Consider the following 21,584-nt stretch of genomic DNA (forward strand, 5'->3'; position numbering starts at 1 on the left):
TGACATTTAATCCTAGTAAAAAATCCCAGTCTTAGGTCAGTTAGGATCACCATTTTATAAGTTAGGTGAATTTTGGCCCATTCCTCCTGACAGAGCTGTGGTAACTGAGTCAGGTTTGTAGGCCTCCTTGCTCACACACGCTTTTTCAGTTCTGCCCACACATTTTCTATAAGATTGAGGTCAGGGCTTTGTAATGGCCACTCCAATACCTTGACTTTGTTGTCCTTAAGCCATTTTGCCACAACTTTGGAAGTATGCTTGGGGTCATTGTCCATTTGGAAGACCCATTTGCTACCAAGCTTTAACTTCCTGACTGATGTCTTGAGATGTTGCTTCAATATATCCACATAATTTTCCTCCCTCATGATGCCATCTATTTTGTGAAGCGCACCAGTCCCTCCTGCAGCAAAGCACCCCCACAACATGATGCTGCCACCCCCGTGCTACACAGTTGGGATGGTGTTCTTCGGCTTGCAAGCCTCCCCCTTTTTCCTCCAAACATAACGATGGTCATTATGGCCAAACAGTTCTATTTTTGTTTCATCAGACCAGACGACATTTCTCCAAAAAGTACGATCTTTGTCCTCATGTGCAGTTGCAAACCGTAGTCTGGCTTTTTTATGGCGGTTTTGGAGCAGTGGCTTCTTCCTTGCTGAGCGGCCTTTCAGCTTATGTCGATATAGGTCTCGTTTTACTGTGGATATAGATACTTTTGTACCTGTTTCCTCCAGCATCTTCACAAGTTCCTTTGCTGTTGTTCTGGGATTGATTTGCACTTTTCGCACCAAAGTACTTCATCTCTAGGAGTCAGAACGAGTCTCCTTCCTGAGCGGTATGACGGCTGCGTGGTTCCATGGTGTTTATACTTGCGTACTATTGTTTGTACAGATGAATGTGGTACCTTCAGGCGTTTGTAAATTGCTCCCAAGGATGAACCAGACTGGTGGAGGTCCACCATTTTTTCCTGAGGTCTTTTCCCATGATGTCAAGCAAAGAGGCACTGCGTTTGAAGGTAGGCCTTGAAATACATCCACAGGTACACCTCCAATTGACTCAAATGATGTCAATTAGCCTATCAGAAGCTTTAAAACCATGACATAGTTTTCTGGAATTTTCCAAGCTGTTTAAAGGCAGTCAACTTTGTGTATGTAAACTTCTGACCCACTGGAATTGTGATACAGTGAAATAATCTGTCTGTAAACAATTGTTGGAAAAATTACTTGTGTCAAGCACAAAGTAGATGTCCTAACCAACTTGCAAAAACTATAGTTTGTTAACAAGAAATTTGTAGAGTGGTTGACAAACGAGTTTTAATGACTCCAACCTAAGTGTATGTAAACTTCAACTGTAGCATCTTATGAACAAATGCTTGATAGGATTACTGATAGAAACAAGTTGTCTGGATTTCATGCACAATGTTTTAATGCTGTACAATGTTGTTTCTTCTTCTTCTTTGTTTGCAAAAAGGAAAAAAATAAATAAATAATTGTTGATTAAACTAAGAAATTAGATTTGAAGGTTGGAGAAATCTAGTTTTATGACACCCACAAACTGAGAATCAATAGGTATGTAAAGAAGTAGAGTTTTATTAAATGTGTATGTACTAAAATATACAAAACACTGACACCTGCCAATCCAGCGGCAACACAGACAAGAACAGGAAAATACAAATAGATCCACCTCCATTCTCCCAGAATAACGACCAGTAGAGCCTGAACCAGGATATATGATCCCAGTTAATAGCCCACTAACACCATAGGCTTTCGGCTACAGCTTCCTCTGGGCATAGGGATTGATTGAGATGGACACAGGCGTTGAAATGTAGTTAATGGTCGTCAAATCAAAATGTAATTACGGGTGAAACATACTTTGGTAACCTTGGAGGAGCCATAAAGCAGTACAGGAATGTTCATTGACAAACCAACAGTGCACTGCACTGACATATTCCAGAGTTAAGGCTGTATTCACTGTGATATTCAAGATCAACTCCATGAAAGTAGAAGATAAGGAAAATTGACATTTTATTGAAAAACACAAAAGATGCTCACAATAGGCTATTCTTTCCAAACACTCACCAATGAGTAAAATGTGTTTCTCATCTCTCCGTTTGCTTCACAAATTCAAATGAACAGATAGAACAATGTTGTATACCTTGCACCCATGCGTGGTATTGGCATGATGGAGCCCTTGTAATGAAGGCTTGGTCCCTCATGAGAAACCCCGTAGTAAGCCCATTTCTCAGTCCCTCCTGTTCAGCTGGCATATTCTGATACAAGGACCTGGAGTGGCCTTGGTTCAACCAAGCCTCTTTCACATACAGTAGACAGCTACTGTAATACCTTAAAGGTGTGGTAGTCCCATCACCAGTTTTGCTTTCAACCCTGCTTGGAATGTACGTAGTAAATCCATTTAGTCAATGAAGTAGAGTGAGCCACAATGATGACTGTCATTATAAAAAACGATTAGTTATTGGTCATGGACTGTGAAAAAACAGGAAAATGGAACATCAATAATATCAACGAGTTGGAGGCAGTCTTTTGTCTCTCAGATTTTAAATTTACTTGCTTATTTGATAGGTGCTCTACTAAAGGCTTTGTATTGCAGCCCTTTTCACAAACTTTATACTACTCACCTACTGTAGGAATTACTGTATCAAGCTCTTACCACAAACGTCAAGTTGTGATGCAGTTAACCATTTCTGTCCTTTGGTAGTTTTCTCCAGGGAACCTGATGTAGCAGCGCTAACTTTTCAACTTCAAATTGTTAGGGTGGATGGTAGTATAGTGCAAAAAATGTACCCCCATTAGTAAAACATAACATATACATACAAATGAGAGTTCCAGTTTCATACCGTCAAAGGACTTTAAAAACAATATTGGTATAAGCACAAAGTTATGTTTGCAAATACCTAAGCATTCCAATCTTTCTGTGGATACAAATCCCTTGTAAAAAGTGCCTTTTAAGCTCACTCTGTAAGCCCTTCACAGGTAGAATAGCATACCCTTACTTTCACTCCCTATGTTGAGGAAATTGTATTTCTTAATTGTCATTTGCCTTGCAATAATGATGTATTTCCTTAAAGGAGCAATGAAATTAAGCTTCATCATAGAATGATTCTACAACATAAAAAAACAAAAAATGTAATGTAAAAAAGTCCTTCACCGAACGTTTTTGGTTACATTGCCGTGTCAAAGAGAATCAGGCGCCTCCACAGTGCCACCTGTCTGTTCCCTGTGGCAGTGTCTAACCATAGAGTCTTGGGTCAGAATGTCTCCCTGTCACACAGCCCCTGCACATGGGTGTCTGATCCTTTCCCAACCATTTTTAAAGGGAATGCTTCCAAAGGTCCATAACCTGCAGAGGTTCATGTGGATTTCCTCTTGACGACGCCTGTAGCCTGTAACATGTCCTCCAGGCCACTAAGGGTCTTCTTCCATATCGTCCAGGTTGGGTGCCATGATGAAGTGTTTTGGGTGGATCAGGCTGTGCTCGTCTGCATGCTCCTCCCAACGCACATCATCACTCTCGTGAGTGATGTAACGCTCGCCACGCCGTGTTTCAAACTCCCTGAGGTCCAGCCATGTCTGGTAGTCCTGAGAGAGAGAGAGAGAGGGGAACAGGAGTTATAGCAGGGATCCAATACAATGTCTGCCCTTTTCTAAGTCACATTATGAAACGTGTGGGAATGTTTTGTTAGATGTGCCTATGCACTGCTTACAGTATAATTAGGCTAATATTTATTACCTGTAGCCAAGGATGGCTGAGGGACTTGTCCACACTGTACCGCTTCCTCATCTTCACTTGTAGGAGGTTGTTAATGAGATCTGTAGCTGTGAGAGGAATAGAGATGTAATGTTAGTCTCAAAGTGAGAGGTAGACATGAAACATCAGTGCTGTCTCTCTACCCACACGTCTGGATCTACCAGCGTGGGTTTCAGACCCTGTGGCTCTTTCACCTGTGTGGTTTACATGATTCACTGACAAATCTCCCTGCAGCCCCATCTACATATCCCCCACATAGGCCTACACTACTGTATATTAGAAATCATAGTTCAACTTGGTGGGGGGGGCCCAGGGCCGAGTTTGCAAAACCCTTGTCCTGCAGCAACAGGAAATGTGAATTATTATGTGGATTATAATTAATGGACATTTTATAGTGGTTGATACATTTTTTGTAAGGGAAAATCAAGTCAGAAATGTCAAAGTGGAAAATACAAACTCTAGAAGCCATTTTAAACCTCAAATACACTACTAGTTTTAAATGTCATGCATTGCAGGAAGGTTCTCCTGCAACAGGGCGATTAAATTAAGATCCTACATCTGTAGTGACATTACACACTTTACAGAGATGTGTGTCATCACTTAGCATTCATGCATTTAAATATTATTAAGCAGCCTGCCTTCCTACCTTCTGCAGAGATCTCCTTCCATGGCTGGGGTGGGTACATGAAGGCAGCGTTCTGGATCTGATCGTTAATGTCCTCGTCCTCGTTGAAGGGGAAGGTGCCACTAAGGCTGACGTAAATGATGACCCCCACTGACCACATGTCCAAGGAGCGGTTGTAGCCCTTACTACGCAGCACCTCTGGGGCCAGGTAGGCTGGGGTACCCACCACCGAACGCCTGAACGACTTCTCACCAATGATACGGGCAAAGCCAAAGTCACACAGTTTAACCTGCCAGGACAAACAAACACACACATGAGAATGCTACATTGTCTCCTCCACACATTTTATACACATACAATACATATTTTACTAGAAAGACTACTGGTTGTTACCTGAGGGAAGGGTTCTGCTGAGGCCAGCAGCACGTTCTCAGGCTTCAGGTCACAGTGGACGATGTTCTTGAAATGCAGATGTCTCAAAGCCACCAGGATCTGTTACAGAACATAGCCCAAAGCCCATGGGTTAGTTATATCAAACCACATCATACCACACAATGACCCATTCATATAACCTTATGGACTCACTCATAAAATATGTGTAAATAATGGGAGTTGCATTAGTATTTTAGTAGTTAATTAAGCTATTTCTAGGTTGGTCACTTTCTTAGGTTCCATATGGAGACATGATCTCATCTCTGCTGTAGTGTAAGCATAAACTGTAGTTGCTACCGCTGCACGCATGTTTATCTGTGGTCCTCTAACCACTCCACACTGCTGCCTGACTCCTGACTTTGACAAAGTCCTGATAAACCACATCAGAGCCAGGCCTGCTGCTAATTGTCATGTGCCTAATGGACCAGCTCATGTTTGGCCCCGGGGTCCCTCTTTTGTAATTAGCCCACAAGACCAGAGCAGAGCAGCGCACCACTACGCCACCGCAGGCTGTAATCCACCGGGAGGGACACGGCGATGATGCCATCCAGACCAGCGCGCCCCGTAAACAATCCCCCCCATATCCACACACCGCAAGAATAAATAGGCCCGGGGTTGAGTCTACTACAGATTATATAGAGAAAGGGAGGGAGGAAAAGAGGGAGAAAGAAAGTGAGCAAGGACAGAGAGATAGAGGGGGGAGGTGGTGTTAGAGATGAGATAAGAGAAAAGTAGAGCAAGCAAGAATGGGAGAAAGAGACAGACCTGTGTGACCAGGAACTTGGTGATGCGTTCTGGGAGCTTGCTCTTCTCACTGGACAGGATCATCTCCAACATGTCTCCATGGAGCTTCTCCATGACAACAAACACTCTCTCTGGCGTCTCGAACATACACTCCAGGTTGACGATGCCAGGATGGTGAAGGTTCTAAACGAGGGAGCAAACCTCAGAGTCAACATTCTATACTGTAGCATATTTCAGTGTCACCGTTTGAAACTCAGCAAGAATGACTACTGTATTTAAAACAAAAAACAGTGTTAAGTGAGAAGTAGGGATTTGTCTGAAGCCGAAAAAGCAAGGAAATACACATGAGCACCACAATGCCTATTCCAACCATGCTCTACCAAGGTTTTCCAGCACACAGCTTTGACCTACTACAGTAGATACGTTGGTCTATTGTACTTCAAACTATGTGTAGGCAGGTTGCTTAGGATTCAAACCTTTTCAAACAGCCTAATTCATACTCTTAGAGGAGGTGCTCCCCCAATAATGTGATTTGTACCATATACAATTTAAAGTATTGGATTCTTCACACACCCAGTCCGCTACCTTTTCAATCGTTTTAAAATTATATGAAAGCATACTTTGAGCAAGTTGTTATGCTTGTAGTAATGTGATGCCTGCCTGTATTTCCTTAAACCTTTATTTTATCACAACAGTTGTAGTGTATTGAGCAGTCACTCATATATAGAGGTCTATAGAGCCTGTCTGCATTCCTGATTTCTGTAACCGTTAGCTTACCTGTGTAATATTTACATAAGCTCAGAAACACTTGTTTTGCAAACATGGTTCAGTTTTATCAATTGCCGTGCTCATCAATGAGCAGGTTATTACCTCTGTCAAATGACTATGTACCTTAAAGTTGTATGTATTTGTATTTATTTTTTGCAATAAAGATGGTGACGCTACAATAATACACATTTACAATAGGCCAATTTCTAAATATACATACAGTGCATTCGGAAAGTATTCAGACCCCTTGACTTTTTCCACATTTTGTTACGTTACAGCCTTATTCTAAAATTGATAAAATAGTTTTTTCCCTTCATCAACCTACACACTATACCCAATAATAACAAAGCAAAAAATGTTTTTTAGAAATGTTTGCAAATGTATTAGAAATAAAAAAACGAAATACAGAAACATTTACATAAGTATTCAGACCTTTTACTTAGTACTGTCCCGTTCTGTGAGCTTGTCCTGTTCTTGCTCCTAGACGTTTCCACGTCACAATTACAGCACTTATAGTTGACCGGGGCAGCTTTAGCAGGGAAGAAATTGGATGAACTGACTTGTTGGAAAGGTGGCATGCTATCACTGAGCTCTCAGTAAGGCCACTCTACTGCCAATGTTTGTCTATGGAGATTGCATGGCTGTGTGCTTGATTTTATACAACTGTCAGCAACAGGTGTGGCTGAAATAGCAGAATCCACTCATTTGAAGGGGTGGCCACATACAGTACCAGTCAAAAGTTTGGACACACCTACTCATTACAGTGTTTTTCTTATTTTTACTATTTTCCACATTGTAGAATAATAGTGAAGACATCAAAATTATGAAATAACACACACGGAATCATGTAGTAACCAAAAAAGTGTTAAACAAATCAAAGTCTATTTTAGATTTGAGATTCTTCAAAGTAAACACCCTTTCACTTGATGACAGCTTTGCACACTCTTGGCATTCTCTCAGCCAATTTCATGAGGTAGTCACCTGGAATGGATTTCAATTAACTGGTGTGCCTTGTTAAAAGTCCATTTGTGGAATTTCTTTCCTTCTTAATGCATTTGAGCCAATCAGTTGTGTTGTGACAAGGTAGGGGTGGTATACAGAAGATAGCCCTATTGGGTAAAAGACCAAGTCCACATTAAGGCAAGAACAGCTCAAATAAGCAAAGAGAAACAACAGTCCATCATTACTTTAAGACATGGAGGTCAGTAAATACGGAACATTTCAAGAACTTTTAAAGTTTCTTCAAGTTCAGTCACAAAAAACGTCAAGCGCCATGATGAAACTGGCTCCCATGAGGACCACCACAGGAAAGGAAGACCCAGAGTTACCTCTGCTGCAGAGGATAAGTTCATTAGAGTTAACTGCACCTCAGATTGCAGCCCAAAAAAATGCTTCACAGAATTCAAGTAACAGACACATCTCAACATACACTGTTCAAAGGAGACTGCGTGAATCAGGCCTTCATGGTCAAATTGCTGCCAAGAAACCACTGCTAAAGGACACCAATAAGAAGAAGACACTTGCTTGGGCAAAGAAACACAAGCAATGGACATTAGACTGGTGGAAATCTGTCCTTTGAGATTTTTGGTTCCAACCGCAGTGTGATCGTGAAAAGCAGAGTAGGTGAACGGATGATCTCCACATGTGTGGTTCCCACCGTGAAGCATGGAGGAGGAGGTGTGATGGTGCTTTGCTGGTGACACTGTCTGGGATTTATTTAGAATTCAAGGCACACTTAACCAGCATGGCTACCACAGCATTCTGTAGCGATACGCCATCCCATCTGGTTTGCGCTTAGGGGGACTATAATTTCTTTTTCAACAGGACAATGACCTAAAACCCACCTCCAGATTGTGTAAGGGCTATTTGACCAAGGAGAGTGATGGAGTGCTGCATCAGATGACCTGGCTTCCACAATCACCTGACGTCAACCCAATTGAGACAGTTTGGGATGAGTTGGACCGCAGAGTGAAGGAAAAGCAGCCAACAAGTGCTCAGCATATGTGGGAACTCCTTCAAGACTGTTGGAAAAGCATTCCAGGTGAAGCTGGTTGAGAGAATGCCAAGAGTTTGCAAAGCTACAAATCAAGGAAAAGCGTGGCTACTTCGGGCCAAAGAGTTCAATCTTGGTTTCATCAGACCAGAGAATCTTGTTTCTCATGGTCTGAGAGTCTTTAGGTGCCTTTTGGAAAACTCCAAGTGGACTGTCGTGTGCTTCCGTCTGGCCACTCTACCATAAAGGCCTAATTAGTGGAGTGCTGCAGATATGGTTGTCCTTCTGGAAGGTTCTCCCATCTCCACAGAGGAACTCTAGAGCTCTGTCAGAGTCACCATCGGGTGCTTGCTCACCTCCCTGACCAAGGCCCTTCTTCCCCGATTACTCAGTTTGGTCAGGCAGCCAGCTCTAGGAAGAGTCTTGGTGGATCCAAACTTCTTATATTTAAGAATGATGGAAGCTACTGTGTTCTTGGGGACCACCAATGCTGCATAAATGTTTTGGTACCCTTCCCCAGATCTGTGTCTCGACACAATCCTGTTTCGGAGCTCTACGGACAATTCCTTTGACCTCGCAGCTTAGTTTTTGCTCTCACATGCACTGTCAACTGTGGGACCTTTTATAGACAGGTGTGAGCCTTTCCAAATCATGTCCAATCAATTGAATTTACCACAGGTGGACTACTCCAAAAAAGTTGTATAAACATCTCGAGGATGATCAATGGAAACAGGATGCACCTGAGCTCAATTTCGAGCCTCATAGCAAAAGGTATGTATATTTATGTAAATAAGGTATTTTTTTAGTTTTAATAAATTTGCTACAATTTTATAAAACCTGTTTTTGACTTGTCATTATGGGTTATTGTGTAGATTGCTGAGGAAATTGTTTTATTTAATCAATTTCAGAATAAGGCTGTAACGTAACAAAATTTTGAAAAGGTCAAGGGGTCTGAATACTTTCCGAAGGCCCTGTATACAAGGAAATCAGTCAATTGAAATAAATGAATTGGGACCTTATCTATGGATTTCAAATGACTGGGCAAGGACGCAGTCATGGGTGGGCCAATCAGATTGAAGTTTTCCCCACAAAATGGCTTGATTACAGACAGAAATACTCCTCAGTACCACCTCAGACAATCCCGCAGGTAAAGAAGCAGGATGTGGAGGTCCTGGGCTGGTGTGGTTTCACGTGGTCTGCAGCTGTGAGGCCGGTTGGAAGTGCTGCCATACTCTCTAAAACAACGTTGGAAGCGACTTATGAGAGAGAAATTAAGATAAAATTATCTGGGAACAGCTCTGGTGGACATTCTTGCAGTCAGCATGCCAATTGCATGCTCCCTCAAAACTTGAGCCATCTGTGCATGCAATGTGCATGACACATTGTGCTGTCTGACAAAACTGCACATTTTAGAGTGGCCATTTATTGTCCCCAGCACAAGGTGCACCTGTGTAATTATCCTGCTGTTTAATCAGATTCATGATATGCCACACCTGTCAAGTGGGTGGATTATCTTGGAAAAGGAGAAATTCTCACTAACAATGATGTAAACAAATTTGTGCACAAAATTATAGAGCAATTAGCTTTTTGTGTGTATGGAAATCCAACACTTTACATGTTGCGTTTATATTTTTGTGCAGTATATAGTATAGACAGTGCTTTCGGAGAGTATTCAGACCCCTTCCCTTTTTCCACATTTTGTTACTTTACAGACTTATTCTAAAATGGATAAAATATTTTTTTCCTCATCAATCTACACACAATACTCTATAATGACATAGCGAAAACAAGTTTTTATAAATTTTTGCAAATGTATTAAAAATATACTGTGTGTGTGTGTATATATATATATATATATATTAGTTGAAGTTGAAAGTTTATATACACTTAGGTTAGTCATTAAAACTCGTTTTTCAACCACTCCACAAATTTCTTGTTAACAAACTATAGTTTTGGCAAGTCAGTCAGGACATCTACTTTGTGCATGACACAAGTAATTTTTCCAACAATTGTTTACAGACAGATTATTTCACTGTATCACAATTCCAGTGGGTCAGAAGTTTACATACACTAAATTGACTGTGCCTTTAAACAGCTTGGGAAATTCCAGAAAATTATGTCATGGCTTTAGAAGCTTCTGATAGGCTAATTGACATAATTTGAGTCAATTGGAGGTATACCTGTGGATGTATTTCAAGGCCTACCTTCAAACTCAGTGCCTCATTGCTTGACTACATGGGAAAATCAAAACAAATCAGCCAAGACCTCAGAAAAAAATTGTATACCTCCACAAGTCTGGTTCATCCTCGGGAGCAATTTACAAACGCCTGAAGGTACCACGTTCATCTGTACAAACAATAGTACGCAAGTATAAATACCATGGGACCACACACCCGTCAAACCACTCAGGAAGGAGACGCATTCTGTCTCCTAGAGATGAACGTACTTTGGTGTGAAAAGTGCAAATCAATTCCAGAACAACAGCAAAGGACCTTGTGAAGATGCTGGAGGAAACAGGTACAGAAGTATCTATATCCACAGTAAAACGAGTCCTATATCCACATAACCTGAAAGGCCGCTCAGCAAGGAAGAAGCCACTGCTCCAAAACTGCCATAAAAAAGCCAGACTACGGTTTGCAACTGCCCATGGGGACAAAGATCGTACTTTTTGGAGAAATGTCCTCTGGTCTGATGAAAATAGAACTGTTTGGCCATAATGACCATCATTATGTTTGGAGGAAAAAGAGGGAGGCTTTTAAGCCTTAGAACACCATCCCAACTGTGAAGCATGGGGGTGGCAGCATCATGTTGTGGGGGTGCTTTGCTGCAGGAGGGACTGGTGCACTTTACAAAATAGATGGCATCAAAATTATGTCGATAAATTGAAGTAACATCTCAAGACATCAGGCAGGAAGTTAAAGCTTGGTCGCAAATGGGTCTTCTGCCCACAATGACCGCATGCATACTTCCAAAGCTGTGGCAAAATGGCTTAAGGACAACAAAGTCAAGGTATTGGCGTGGCCATCACAAAGCCCTGACCTCAATCCTATTGACAATTGTTGGACAGAACTGAAAAAGCGTGTGCGAGCAAGGAGGCCTACAAACATGACTCAGTTACACCAGCTCTGTCAGGAGGAATGGGCCAAAATTCACCCAACTTATTGTGGGAAGCTTGTAAAAGGCTACCTGAAAACTTTGACCAAAGTTAAATAATTTCAAGTCAATGCTACCAAATACTAATTGAGTGTATGTACACTTCTGACCCACTGGGAATGTGATGAAAGAAATAAAAGCTGAAAGAAATCATTCTCTCTAGTATTATTCTGACATTTCAGATTCTTAAAATAAAGTGGTGATCCTAACTGACCTAAGACGAGGAATTTTTACTTGGATTAAATGTCAGGAATTGTGAAAAACTGAGTTTAAATGTATTTGGCTAAGGTGTATGTAAACGTCCGACTTCAACTGTATATATTATTTTAATAGGGCCCAGTTTTCCAAAAGCATCTTAAGGCTAACTTCATCGTTAGAACCTTCGTAGGCACATCGTTAAATCTCCGAGCTGTTTCCAAAAACCATCATTACTACAGTTGCACTAGAAAACACTCGTTATTTACCGACTGCCTCAGACCACTTATAGAACAGCTAACCGGGTCTTTAGATATTTTGTTGCCCTTCCTCATCACTTTATAAACAGAAGATCTCCGCTAAACATAGAATCAAGTTGTCTCTCTGTGACTGCCAATTACATATGTCCTTCAAGACTGTTGGAAAAGCATTCCTCATGAAGCTGGTTGAGAGAATGCCAAGAGTGTGCAAAGCTGTCATCAAGGCAAATGGTGGCTACTTTGAAGAATCCATATGTGTTATTTTGTGAAGAATGATTCCATGTGTGTTATTTCATAGTTTTGATGTCTTCACTATTATTCTACAATGTAGAAAATAGTAAAAATAAAGAAAAACACTGGAATGAAAGGTGTGTCAAAACTTTTGAATGGTACATATATTCACCTTTCATTCAGAACCTAAAATTAACCTAACTTCAATGTCTGAAAAATACATATTTTAAACGTAAATTTGCTTACTGGGTTCACATTTCTGGTGACATACTGAAAAGTAACATGACACTGTTGATCAGTCAGCTCAAATTTTGATTAAAATGGCATGAAAAAAATGTTGATCGATGACAAAGGAGGCAGTGTACTGAATTAATGCATCATAAGGTAAGAGCTTTGTTCTGGATGCTCTGACAGCGACGTCTCGGTCTGGTGTGTTGATCTAGCTAATTGTGTTCACTTACTACAATGCACAGCCGATGCGCTACTTGCATGTGCATTGGCTGGGTTTAGATACAACAGCTAGCAAGAACATTTGTTTTATCAACTACAGTTTGTGTTGTGAGAGGCTGGTCTTGGTTGAGGAAATGTAGCTTAGCTAGCAGTTGTTTGTGCTGAAACTGATATCTGGCTGCACATGATGCTAGCCAGACAGTTTGACAGTAACATGCCTGAGTAGCGTGGCAGTTAACCAACGTTCAAAAAGTTTGATGTTGACAAACTTTACTTAACTAGCCAGCCAGCTTTGCTTTATGGAAGAATGTAGCTAGCTATGATATATTATCAACATTGCGTTATGGTCTACGATCTATAAAGCTATGTTACAGTCTCGTTGGCGTGTACCTGTAGCTACTGGCTAGTTGGCTAGCTAACTGGCTATAGCAGCGGGGACGTTTGCTAGCTTACTTGTTTGTGCTCTGATTTAGTTTAAATATACCTAGCTAGCTAGCTTCCTTTGCTTGTAGCTTGCTTCTCATCCGACTGGTGTTCGCTAGCTAGCGAGCTACAGCTGCTACTAGCTAGCTGCTGCTGTTGCGCTGCAACCGAGTTGCTGGTCCCGGTTTTAGAAATCGGAGATTCGGAAAATATATTAGCAGTGTCAGAAATGCTACAGAAAGGTAGCACATCGTTTGTTCTCTATTGGCATGTGAGAGCGATAAATTACACATTTAATTAAAACTTTTGCCCTACAAACGCATTCAGTCTGAAAGGTGTCAAGTCTAATGTTCTCTTTATGGACGCTGTAATCAGACGCCTAGATATTGAGCTAGGTTTGGGCAAGACATTTTATTTTTTCCTAATGCTAACGACTGTGTTAAAAATCCGGTATGTGGTTCTTGGTAGCTTCAATCAATCCCTACTACAGTCGGGCTATAATACATCTGACTGGTACAACATGTTCTATGTGTTACCTGGAGAATGGCCACTTCATTCCTCAGTTGGCTCTCCTGCTTGGTAGGGAACCTCATTTTGTCAATCACCTTGATGGCAACATCTCTTCCAGTCTTTCTGTGTTTCCCTGCCAACAGAAATAAATAAGTGTGTAACCGTGTACATACACTATATATAAAAAAAAGTATTTGGACACCCATTGCTGACAGGTGTAAAAAAATCAAGCACACAGCCATGCAAAAATCTCCATAGACAAACACTGGCAATAAAATGGCATTACTGAACAGCTCAGTGACTTTAAACGTGGCACCATCATAGGATGCCACCTGTTCAACAAGTCAGTTCGTCAAATTTCTGCCCTGCTAGAGCTGCCTCGGTCAACTGTAAGTGCTGTTATTATGAAGTGGAAACGTCTAGGAGCAACAACGGCTCATCCACGAAGTGGTAGGCCACACAAGCTCACAGAACGGGACCGCCGAGTGCTGAAGCACGTAAAAATCGTCTGTCCTCAGTTGCACCACTCATTACTGAGTTCCAAACTGCCTCTGGAAGCAACGTCAGCACAATAACTGTTTGTCAGGAGCTTCATGAAATGGGTTTCCATGGCTGAGCGCAAGCCTAAGATCACCATGTGCAATGCTAAGTGTCAGCTGGAGTGGTGTAAAGCTCACCGCCATTGGACTCTGGAGCAGTGGAAACACGCTCTCTGGAGTGATGAATCACGGTTCACCATCTGGCAGTCCGACGGACGAATCTGGGTTTGGCGGATGCCAGGAGAACGCTACCTGCCCGAATGCATAGTGCCAACTGTAAAGTTTGATAGAAGAGGGATAATGGTCTAGGGCTGTTTTTCATGGTTCGGGTTAGCCCACTTAGTTCCAGTGAAGGGAAATCTTAACGCTACAGCATACAATTACATTGTAGGCTTTTCTGTGCTTCCAACGTTGTGGCAAAAGTTTTGGGAAGTACCTTTCCTGTGTCAGCATGACAATGCCTCCGTGCACAAATCGAGGTCCATACAGAAATAGTTTGTTGAGATCGGTGTGGAAGAACTTGACTGGCCTGCACAGAGCCCTGACCTCAACGCCATCGAACACCTTTGCGATGAATTGGAACGCAGACTGTCAGCCAGGCCTAATCGCCCAACATCAGTGCCTGACCTCACTAATGCTCTTGTGGCTGAATGGATGCATGTCCCAAATGCAATGTTTAATTGATAGCCTTCCCAGAACAGTGGAGGCTGTTATAGCAGCAAAGGGGGACTAACTCCATATTAATGGCCATGATTTTGGAATGAGATGTTCGACGAGCAGGTGTCCACATACTTTTGGCCATGTAATGTATATACAGTATCATAAAGATAGATATGTTTTGGTTTGGGTTGAGAGAATACAATTAATCAAAACATGGATACCCAGGCACATACCTCCATACACAATCCCAAACTGACCAGATCCTAGAACCTCGTCAGAGAAGATCTGGTACACCGAGCTGATGTCCTACAGAGTGGAAAACGCTTTAGTATTACTAAAGTTTATTACATCGCTTAGTAAAGGGTAATGCTAGTGCTAATACACATTTAACTGTGGGTTTACACTGCTATATGTTTACACTGCTATATCATCAATTGAATAGATGCCGTTGTATTGGTATGGTCTTTGAGATGCCAAATGGGTCACTTTCACTCAATGCAGAAGTATAGCACACATGAATATCACCATTTCCCATAACAAGGGTATCCGTGACTTCCTTAATGTCTTTTTAAATATATATATTTTTTTTTCATACAGTTGACATGCAATGTTTAATGGTCAATGAAGAATGCAGAAGTAAAAGAGGAAAATGTATGACTGCACACACGCACATACAGAGAAATTGTGCAAGATCGTACGTAAAAGTTACCATACTCACCACATTCTCCTTTATCTGGCAGTTCGACACAGATATGCTGACAGACAACTCCTGTTCTGGTGGAGGAAACAAAAGTTTTCACTTTAAACAGTACACATGCAGAAAGTACTCAATGTATCCCTAACTTATCAAAAACAGAGATACATTTCTCACGTTTTCACGTCCTTAAAGCCTATCACAGCTGCTTGGACTACACACAGCAGATACAATAATGACCCTTTCAAATTGATTAGGAAGGATATGTGTTATTGAACAGCATAACTATGTGTTGCATTTCATTGTAAGTGTTATGGGAGCCTCCATGAGGCCAATATTCAGTCATGGGGTTTCAAAATCATGTTTTACCACACAGTGGCGCAACGGTCTAAGGCACTGCATCTCAGTGCTTGAGGCGTCACTACAGAAACCCTGGTTTGAATCAAGGCTGTATCACAACCGGCCGTGATTGGGAGTCCCATAGTGCGGCACACAATTGGCCCAGCGTCGTCGGGGTTTGGCCGGTGTAGGCCGTCATTGTAAATAAGAATTTGTTCTAAACAGACTTGCTTAGTTAAATAAAGGTTAAATAAAAGAAATTAAAACATAGTAATAGTAATAATGAACGAAAACTAATCTTCTGATCAACAATGTGTGTCCTCCTGTATTTGTCATTGAGTAAGAAGCATAGTATAGCACTATTGGGCACGAGGCTGAGTCTCTGCAGCTTGTTGTTATTTCAGGGTGGTTGGATAGCGAGGGGTAATAAAGTGGTGGGCCTCATCTGTTTGGCATTATCACCCTCACCATCTATCTGATTTACACCACAATTCATGGCCAGCTAAATGACCTCCAGGGGGCGCTCATCTCATCTGCACTTTAAAACGTTAAAACCTGCCCTGGTGATTGTGGGCACTGAACCACAAGTGTGTTTATTAAATAACCTAAAGGTAAAAAAATACCACTAATCTGATTTCGGCCATCTTCATTATTAGATTAAGGTGCATTACTGTATTGGATGTGATGGAAGAGGAAGGTGGATTTTAACACACACATATAATCCCCTGAATCTATGTCAGGTTTCAGGTGTCGCGCCATGTGCCCACAGGTGAGCAACAGGTTGAATGTGCCACCTTGACTCTATAGCCCGTAAGATCATCATAATTATTATAATCAAATTCATTATCATCATAGGAGGGAAGAGGTAAATCATGGCTTCTCAATTCAAGGCTCTGCTGTGTCTGTAGGTAGTCATTTCTGGTGATGTTCCCTTGTGGCTCAGTTAGTGGAGAATGGTTCGAATCCCATGGGGGACCAGTATGAAAACAATAATGCACTCACTACTGTAAATCTCTCTGGATAAGAGCGTCTGCTAAATGACAAAAATGTAAAATGCCATTGTTGTTATCTCAAAACAAGACTGACTGCTTAATCACTTCAGAACATCACCTCACCTTACTTGACCTTAACTCAGGATTCAAGCATTTAATGGGGACTCTTTTGACCCACTGCACACATATAAAAATCAAACAGCTAAATGACCACAATATGGGATTAGCCATTTTATGTGCATAAAAAGTACTATTTCCATCACTCACATAATCAAATTTCATATCACCTTTCCAGTGCTAGTGCCATTATCTACAATATGTCAAATATATGCCAATGCTACTTCCAATAGAAATAACTAATGTATACACGCATGATCAGTAGCCTAAAGCGATGTCTACCATGTTAACAGTAGAGAATGGTACTGTACTCACTGTGGTCCTTGCTCTGCCCGGCTGCGGTGGCCACACTGGGCTGGGGCGTGGCAGGCATCAGGGCCTGCCGGATGGCCTTCTCCCAGCCCTGGGCCACCTCCATGCCCACGCCTGAAGCTGCCAAAGCGGGGCTGTTGTAGTGGACCCCGTGGTTCTCCCCTACATAGTAGACCATGGTGGAGGTGATGATTTCAAAGCAGTGTGGGTTGCTGCTCTGGGCTAGGCTGCTGAAGTCGCTTGACTGTTCCACCTGCAGGATCTCTGAGAGAGGGATCTCCTGTGGGCCATGAGGGAAGGAGGGAGAGAGAGAGACACCAGGGTCATAACAGACACAAACAAAGAGAGCCATGCCATCACCGTTAGTGATTGGGGAGAGAGACACAGAAGACAAATACAACCATGATAGACATAGAAAATACCACAGCCTAGTGAACAGTCACACTGAGAAAGACAAGTCACTGAATCAATCACTAGCAAGACAGAAAGTCAGATCAGATGGAAGCAGACACCAAATCCTTTGCAGATTTCAGAGGTAACCGCTGAAAAATGCTCTTCCGCTTAGCATGCGTACCAGAAAGAGTAACCCAGAGTTAGACCAAGTCCCTTCCCACAGTGTAGTGTATCCACAGCCCCTGCCTAGTGCACAGCCTCTGTCTGACAGACCCTTACAGAAGTGGCGTGAGGGGCAGTTTGAGCACACTTTAAAAGTCCTCTTTCCCTCCAGCCTCACTGTCAAATGCAAATCAAAGAAGAAGAAGGAAGTCCCTAGCCAATAGGAGCCCCTGCAGTGCCTCGCCCCCATTGTCCCACCCCCCGTCTCCTCTGGGTCCCCTGAGGGCGGCTCACCACAGAGTATCAGATGAAGTGGTTAGTAGGGCTGGCCCACGTGAACCAGGCCTGGGCCCATTGAAGAGAAGAGGCCCCATGATTACAAGGCAGGACACGAGAGCCCCATCTGAGCAAGGCCGCGCTGCCAGCCACTGAGACGCGAGACACGGTGACTACTGTTCCACAGACTATCGGACAACAAAAACCCGGTGCGGGGGGGGGGGGGGGGGCTAGAGACAGAGTGAAGCCCCCTTACCCCTATAAAAGGGTTTTGGAAACCACAAGTACAGGGGTCTCATCTTCAAAAGAGAAGCCTATATGATTTCCAAATGTAGAAAATGGCAGTCATCTGATATATCAACACACAACCACCACCGCTGATCAGATGAATGGAGGTAGAGAGAGAAGAGGACAGCCACACGACAGGAGAACAAGAGAGAGAGAGACAGTGGGGGAAAACACCCAAGAGACTCAGAGACTACGGTAGATAACTTAATGTGACCACTGGCTCAATCTATGGAGCACACACTAGCAACAAATAAAACAGAACGACCCATATGACGAGATTTGGGAGAATAAGAAAGAACACATTGGCGAACAGCTAGTCTTCAATTAGTCTCCTGAGTGCTATGCTAAGTGGCAAGTTTATAATAAACGACCATATAAAGCTGCCTCTAAACACACCCTGAACGTCTCAATCCCAGCTGTATAAAAGACTGGGGTTTCCTCTCCACTGTTTCACTGCTGGGAAGATGGAGGGTGTGTCCGTCACAGCCGTAACACTCGGAGAGTGGAGCTTTAAAACAGAATAATATTAGACGACAGCCTGGCAATTAGGTGTCTACCTACACATACACACACTTTCTCTCTCTCACACACACTGAATGTGCTACATCTCACAAAACAAAAGTCGTTAGAAACCATAGCACCATAAACACCATCCCACTGCGTCACATCTCTCGCCACAATCAGGGGAGGCGTCAAAGTAACACACCCACACCGTACAGAGGCTGGCCGTACAGAGGCTGGGACAGGCTCACAGTGGCAAGACTGTACTGAACATGTGGAAGCCTTTACACAGAGGGAACAAGGACTGCCTGGCTGCCTTAGTGCCAAGTGTCTAATTACACAGCTATTAAGATCCTGTGGCATGGTAAAGACTGCCTACGCCACTGGTGTCACCATGGAACTGTCACACACTCTCTGAAGCTGGAGTTCTAGCATTTGGAAATCAGTGTCAAAATGCATAAATCAAATGTATTCGAACTTGACAACAAAAGTTTATGGTGAAGGTTTGGTAAGACATTTGAAAGAGCATATCTGTTATGAGTGATGCAACTTGTTACAATGTATTGTATAAATGTGTTGGACGTCCCTTTCAGGCATTTTCCCCAGCAAAAACCCATAACATTTTCAGATACAAATACTGCTGATGACAACGTGGCTCTAGAAAAAAACTTTCACTCTGCGACCATGGAGAAATGTCAGTGTACTGCCTGTGAAACCACAGAAGGCAGGCTGGGGGATTTTCTCTGTGTATTAATGGCCCACTGTAGTTTACAGTTGCGACACAGCAGCCCTCAGTCTTAGTCACACCATTACATACACATACACCAAGACATTAAAACCCATTTTTATATATATATATATATATGTTAAAAAATCTGGTCGATTTATTTAGGATCAATTCAGCGTTTGGTTGAAACCATTTGCTTTTAGACAGTGTATAGATTCAGAGAATTACTGATCTGTTTACGTTGTTCTGTGACATCAATGTAAATGCACACTCTGGTGCCCATTTCATTCTGCCATGCCTCTGCCTCTGTCAGGTAATAGATGATATGTGGTGTTGCTCTCTCACCTTATAGAACTTGGCTCCAGTGTCGTTCTGAAACAGGCTGAGGCTCTTGGTGTCCAACCTCCAGTAGTGTCTCTTCCTCAGGTTGTCTCTGCTGGTGTAGTGGACCATCCAGCCCTCCCTCACCATGGTGGAGCTCCTCCTCTTGGTCTGTTTGATGGACTGGACCACCCGCATCAGAGGGATGTTGCTGCTGGTGGATGGGCTGGGGACACACACACAGCACTTTTTATGAAAACATTTGTCACAAAGTGCTTAGCAGAAACCCGGACCTGAGCGTGAGAAGAGCAAGCAGAAGCAACAATGGCAAGGAAGAAGGTCCATTGACGCAGACCTGTTTGATAACTATATGGTCTATGTTTACACAACTATTACATAAGTCAAACTCCAAGTTAGCTCAAATATGTCCCAGTAATGTAAGGTGTCTTGCTATATAATACCTGATGGTCTTGATGGTCTCCTCGTCCTTCTCGCGGTCCAGAAAAGGAGAGTCCATATAGAACATCTTGTCGTCTGGGGTTGAAGGTTCGTCAGAGTCATCCAGTAGTCCTCTAGTGCTCTCCACATCACTACTGTCCACCTCCATGGTACTGTCAGAGTCAGGCCCTGGGCTGGCAGGCTCTGTGGACACACACGATCACACAAATATGAGTATGTCCCTCAGTTACATCTTACCATGATAAATGGACATGGAATGTGAAAATAGAACAGCAGAAATTACCTCCATTGAAGGAAACCTCGCCCAAGCAGTCTCTTGGTACCTTTGATGCACACCGCTTATGGCAATTGAATTTACAATCTGAAAAGAAAGTACAGAAAACATGGATTTAATAACAACATGGAGCTCTAGAGGGAGAAAGGTAAAGAGGTCTAGGCAGATATGGACATAGAGACATACAGGGAGGTGGCACCTCACCTTTGCACTGCATGCCCTGGCGGAAGAGGCCCTTGAGCAGACGTTTGCAGTACTGGCAGATGGTTGGCCGAGTGTAGGTGTGGATGGCGAAGGTGTGAGGCACTTTGACTCGCCCCAGCACCATCTTCTCCATCCAGATGGGCCGGCCACTCCACGACAGGATCCTCTTCCCTGCCTCCTGGTGGCAGCGCTGTTGCAGGGAGAGATGGGAAGGAGGCAGGGAGTGAAAGAAATAAAGGAGAGAGGGAGAGGCAGATGGAGCAAGTGTGGTAACCACAGCATGTAGGGATGGAGAGATTTGTAGCCAGTGGGAGTGAGGGAGAGATAAAATAAACCAGGAAAGGAAGGAGATAGCGAAAGAGAGAAGAAGATGAGGGATGGAGGGACCAAAAAGGACCAAATACACAAACATGGGCTAGAATTTACAAGGGTTTAATTTAATTGGCCTAATTGTATTTTCATGGACCTTTCATAAGCGTTCGTCACCAAGGAGAATATTCCATCCAGCTAGCCTCAATCAAACACGTTTCATACGCTTAGGGAAGGCCATCATACGATCCAGTTAATCAAATTCAATTTGCTGTGTCTTTGTGGTGTTTCACATCAAGATAGTCCAATAGATTTGGCTGACAAACAGACAATTGATAAGAAACAACAAGGCATGACCTTGTAGTTCATTTATTGCAAACTGACAAATATGTCTCAATCGGAATAACAGTTAGATTACGTCAAAAGTGAACATAATTTTCAGCCAATCACATGGAACCTATGAGAAAGTAT

At 42.6% G+C, this 21,584-nt stretch overlaps 1 protein-coding gene across 1 annotated transcript in view; it reads right to left on the reverse strand.

The window, feature by feature from the left end:
• Positions 1–1,570: 1,570 nt before the first annotated feature.
• The window catches only part of LOC139553728 (serine/threonine-protein kinase D3-like), a 69,731-nt gene continuing 49,717 nt past the window's right edge, over positions 1,571–21,584 (reverse strand). Inside the window, exons 6-18 of the mRNA XM_071366333.1 lie at positions 20,805–20,994; positions 20,610–20,687; positions 20,329–20,509; positions 19,892–20,093; positions 17,203–17,479; positions 15,464–15,519; positions 14,979–15,051; positions 13,573–13,679; positions 5,585–5,746; positions 4,781–4,879; positions 4,409–4,676; positions 3,745–3,830; positions 1,571–3,593 (exon numbers count right to left, since the gene is read on the reverse strand). Of these exons, the coding sequence (XP_071222434.1) occupies positions 3,420–3,593; positions 3,745–3,830; positions 4,409–4,676; positions 4,781–4,879; positions 5,585–5,746; positions 13,573–13,679; positions 14,979–15,051; positions 15,464–15,519; positions 17,203–17,479; positions 19,892–20,093; positions 20,329–20,509; positions 20,610–20,687; positions 20,805–20,994 (1,953 nt within the window). The 3' untranslated portion in view covers positions 1,571–3,419. The remainder of the gene's footprint in view (positions 3,594–3,744; positions 3,831–4,408; positions 4,677–4,780; positions 4,880–5,584; positions 5,747–13,572; positions 13,680–14,978; positions 15,052–15,463; positions 15,520–17,202; positions 17,480–19,891; positions 20,094–20,328; positions 20,510–20,609; positions 20,688–20,804; positions 20,995–21,584) is intronic.

This window comes from Salvelinus alpinus, chromosome 25 (assembly GCF_045679555.1).
Source record: "Salvelinus alpinus chromosome 25, SLU_Salpinus.1, whole genome shotgun sequence".
NCBI lineage: Eukaryota > Metazoa > Chordata > Actinopteri > Salmoniformes > Salmonidae > Salvelinus > Salvelinus alpinus.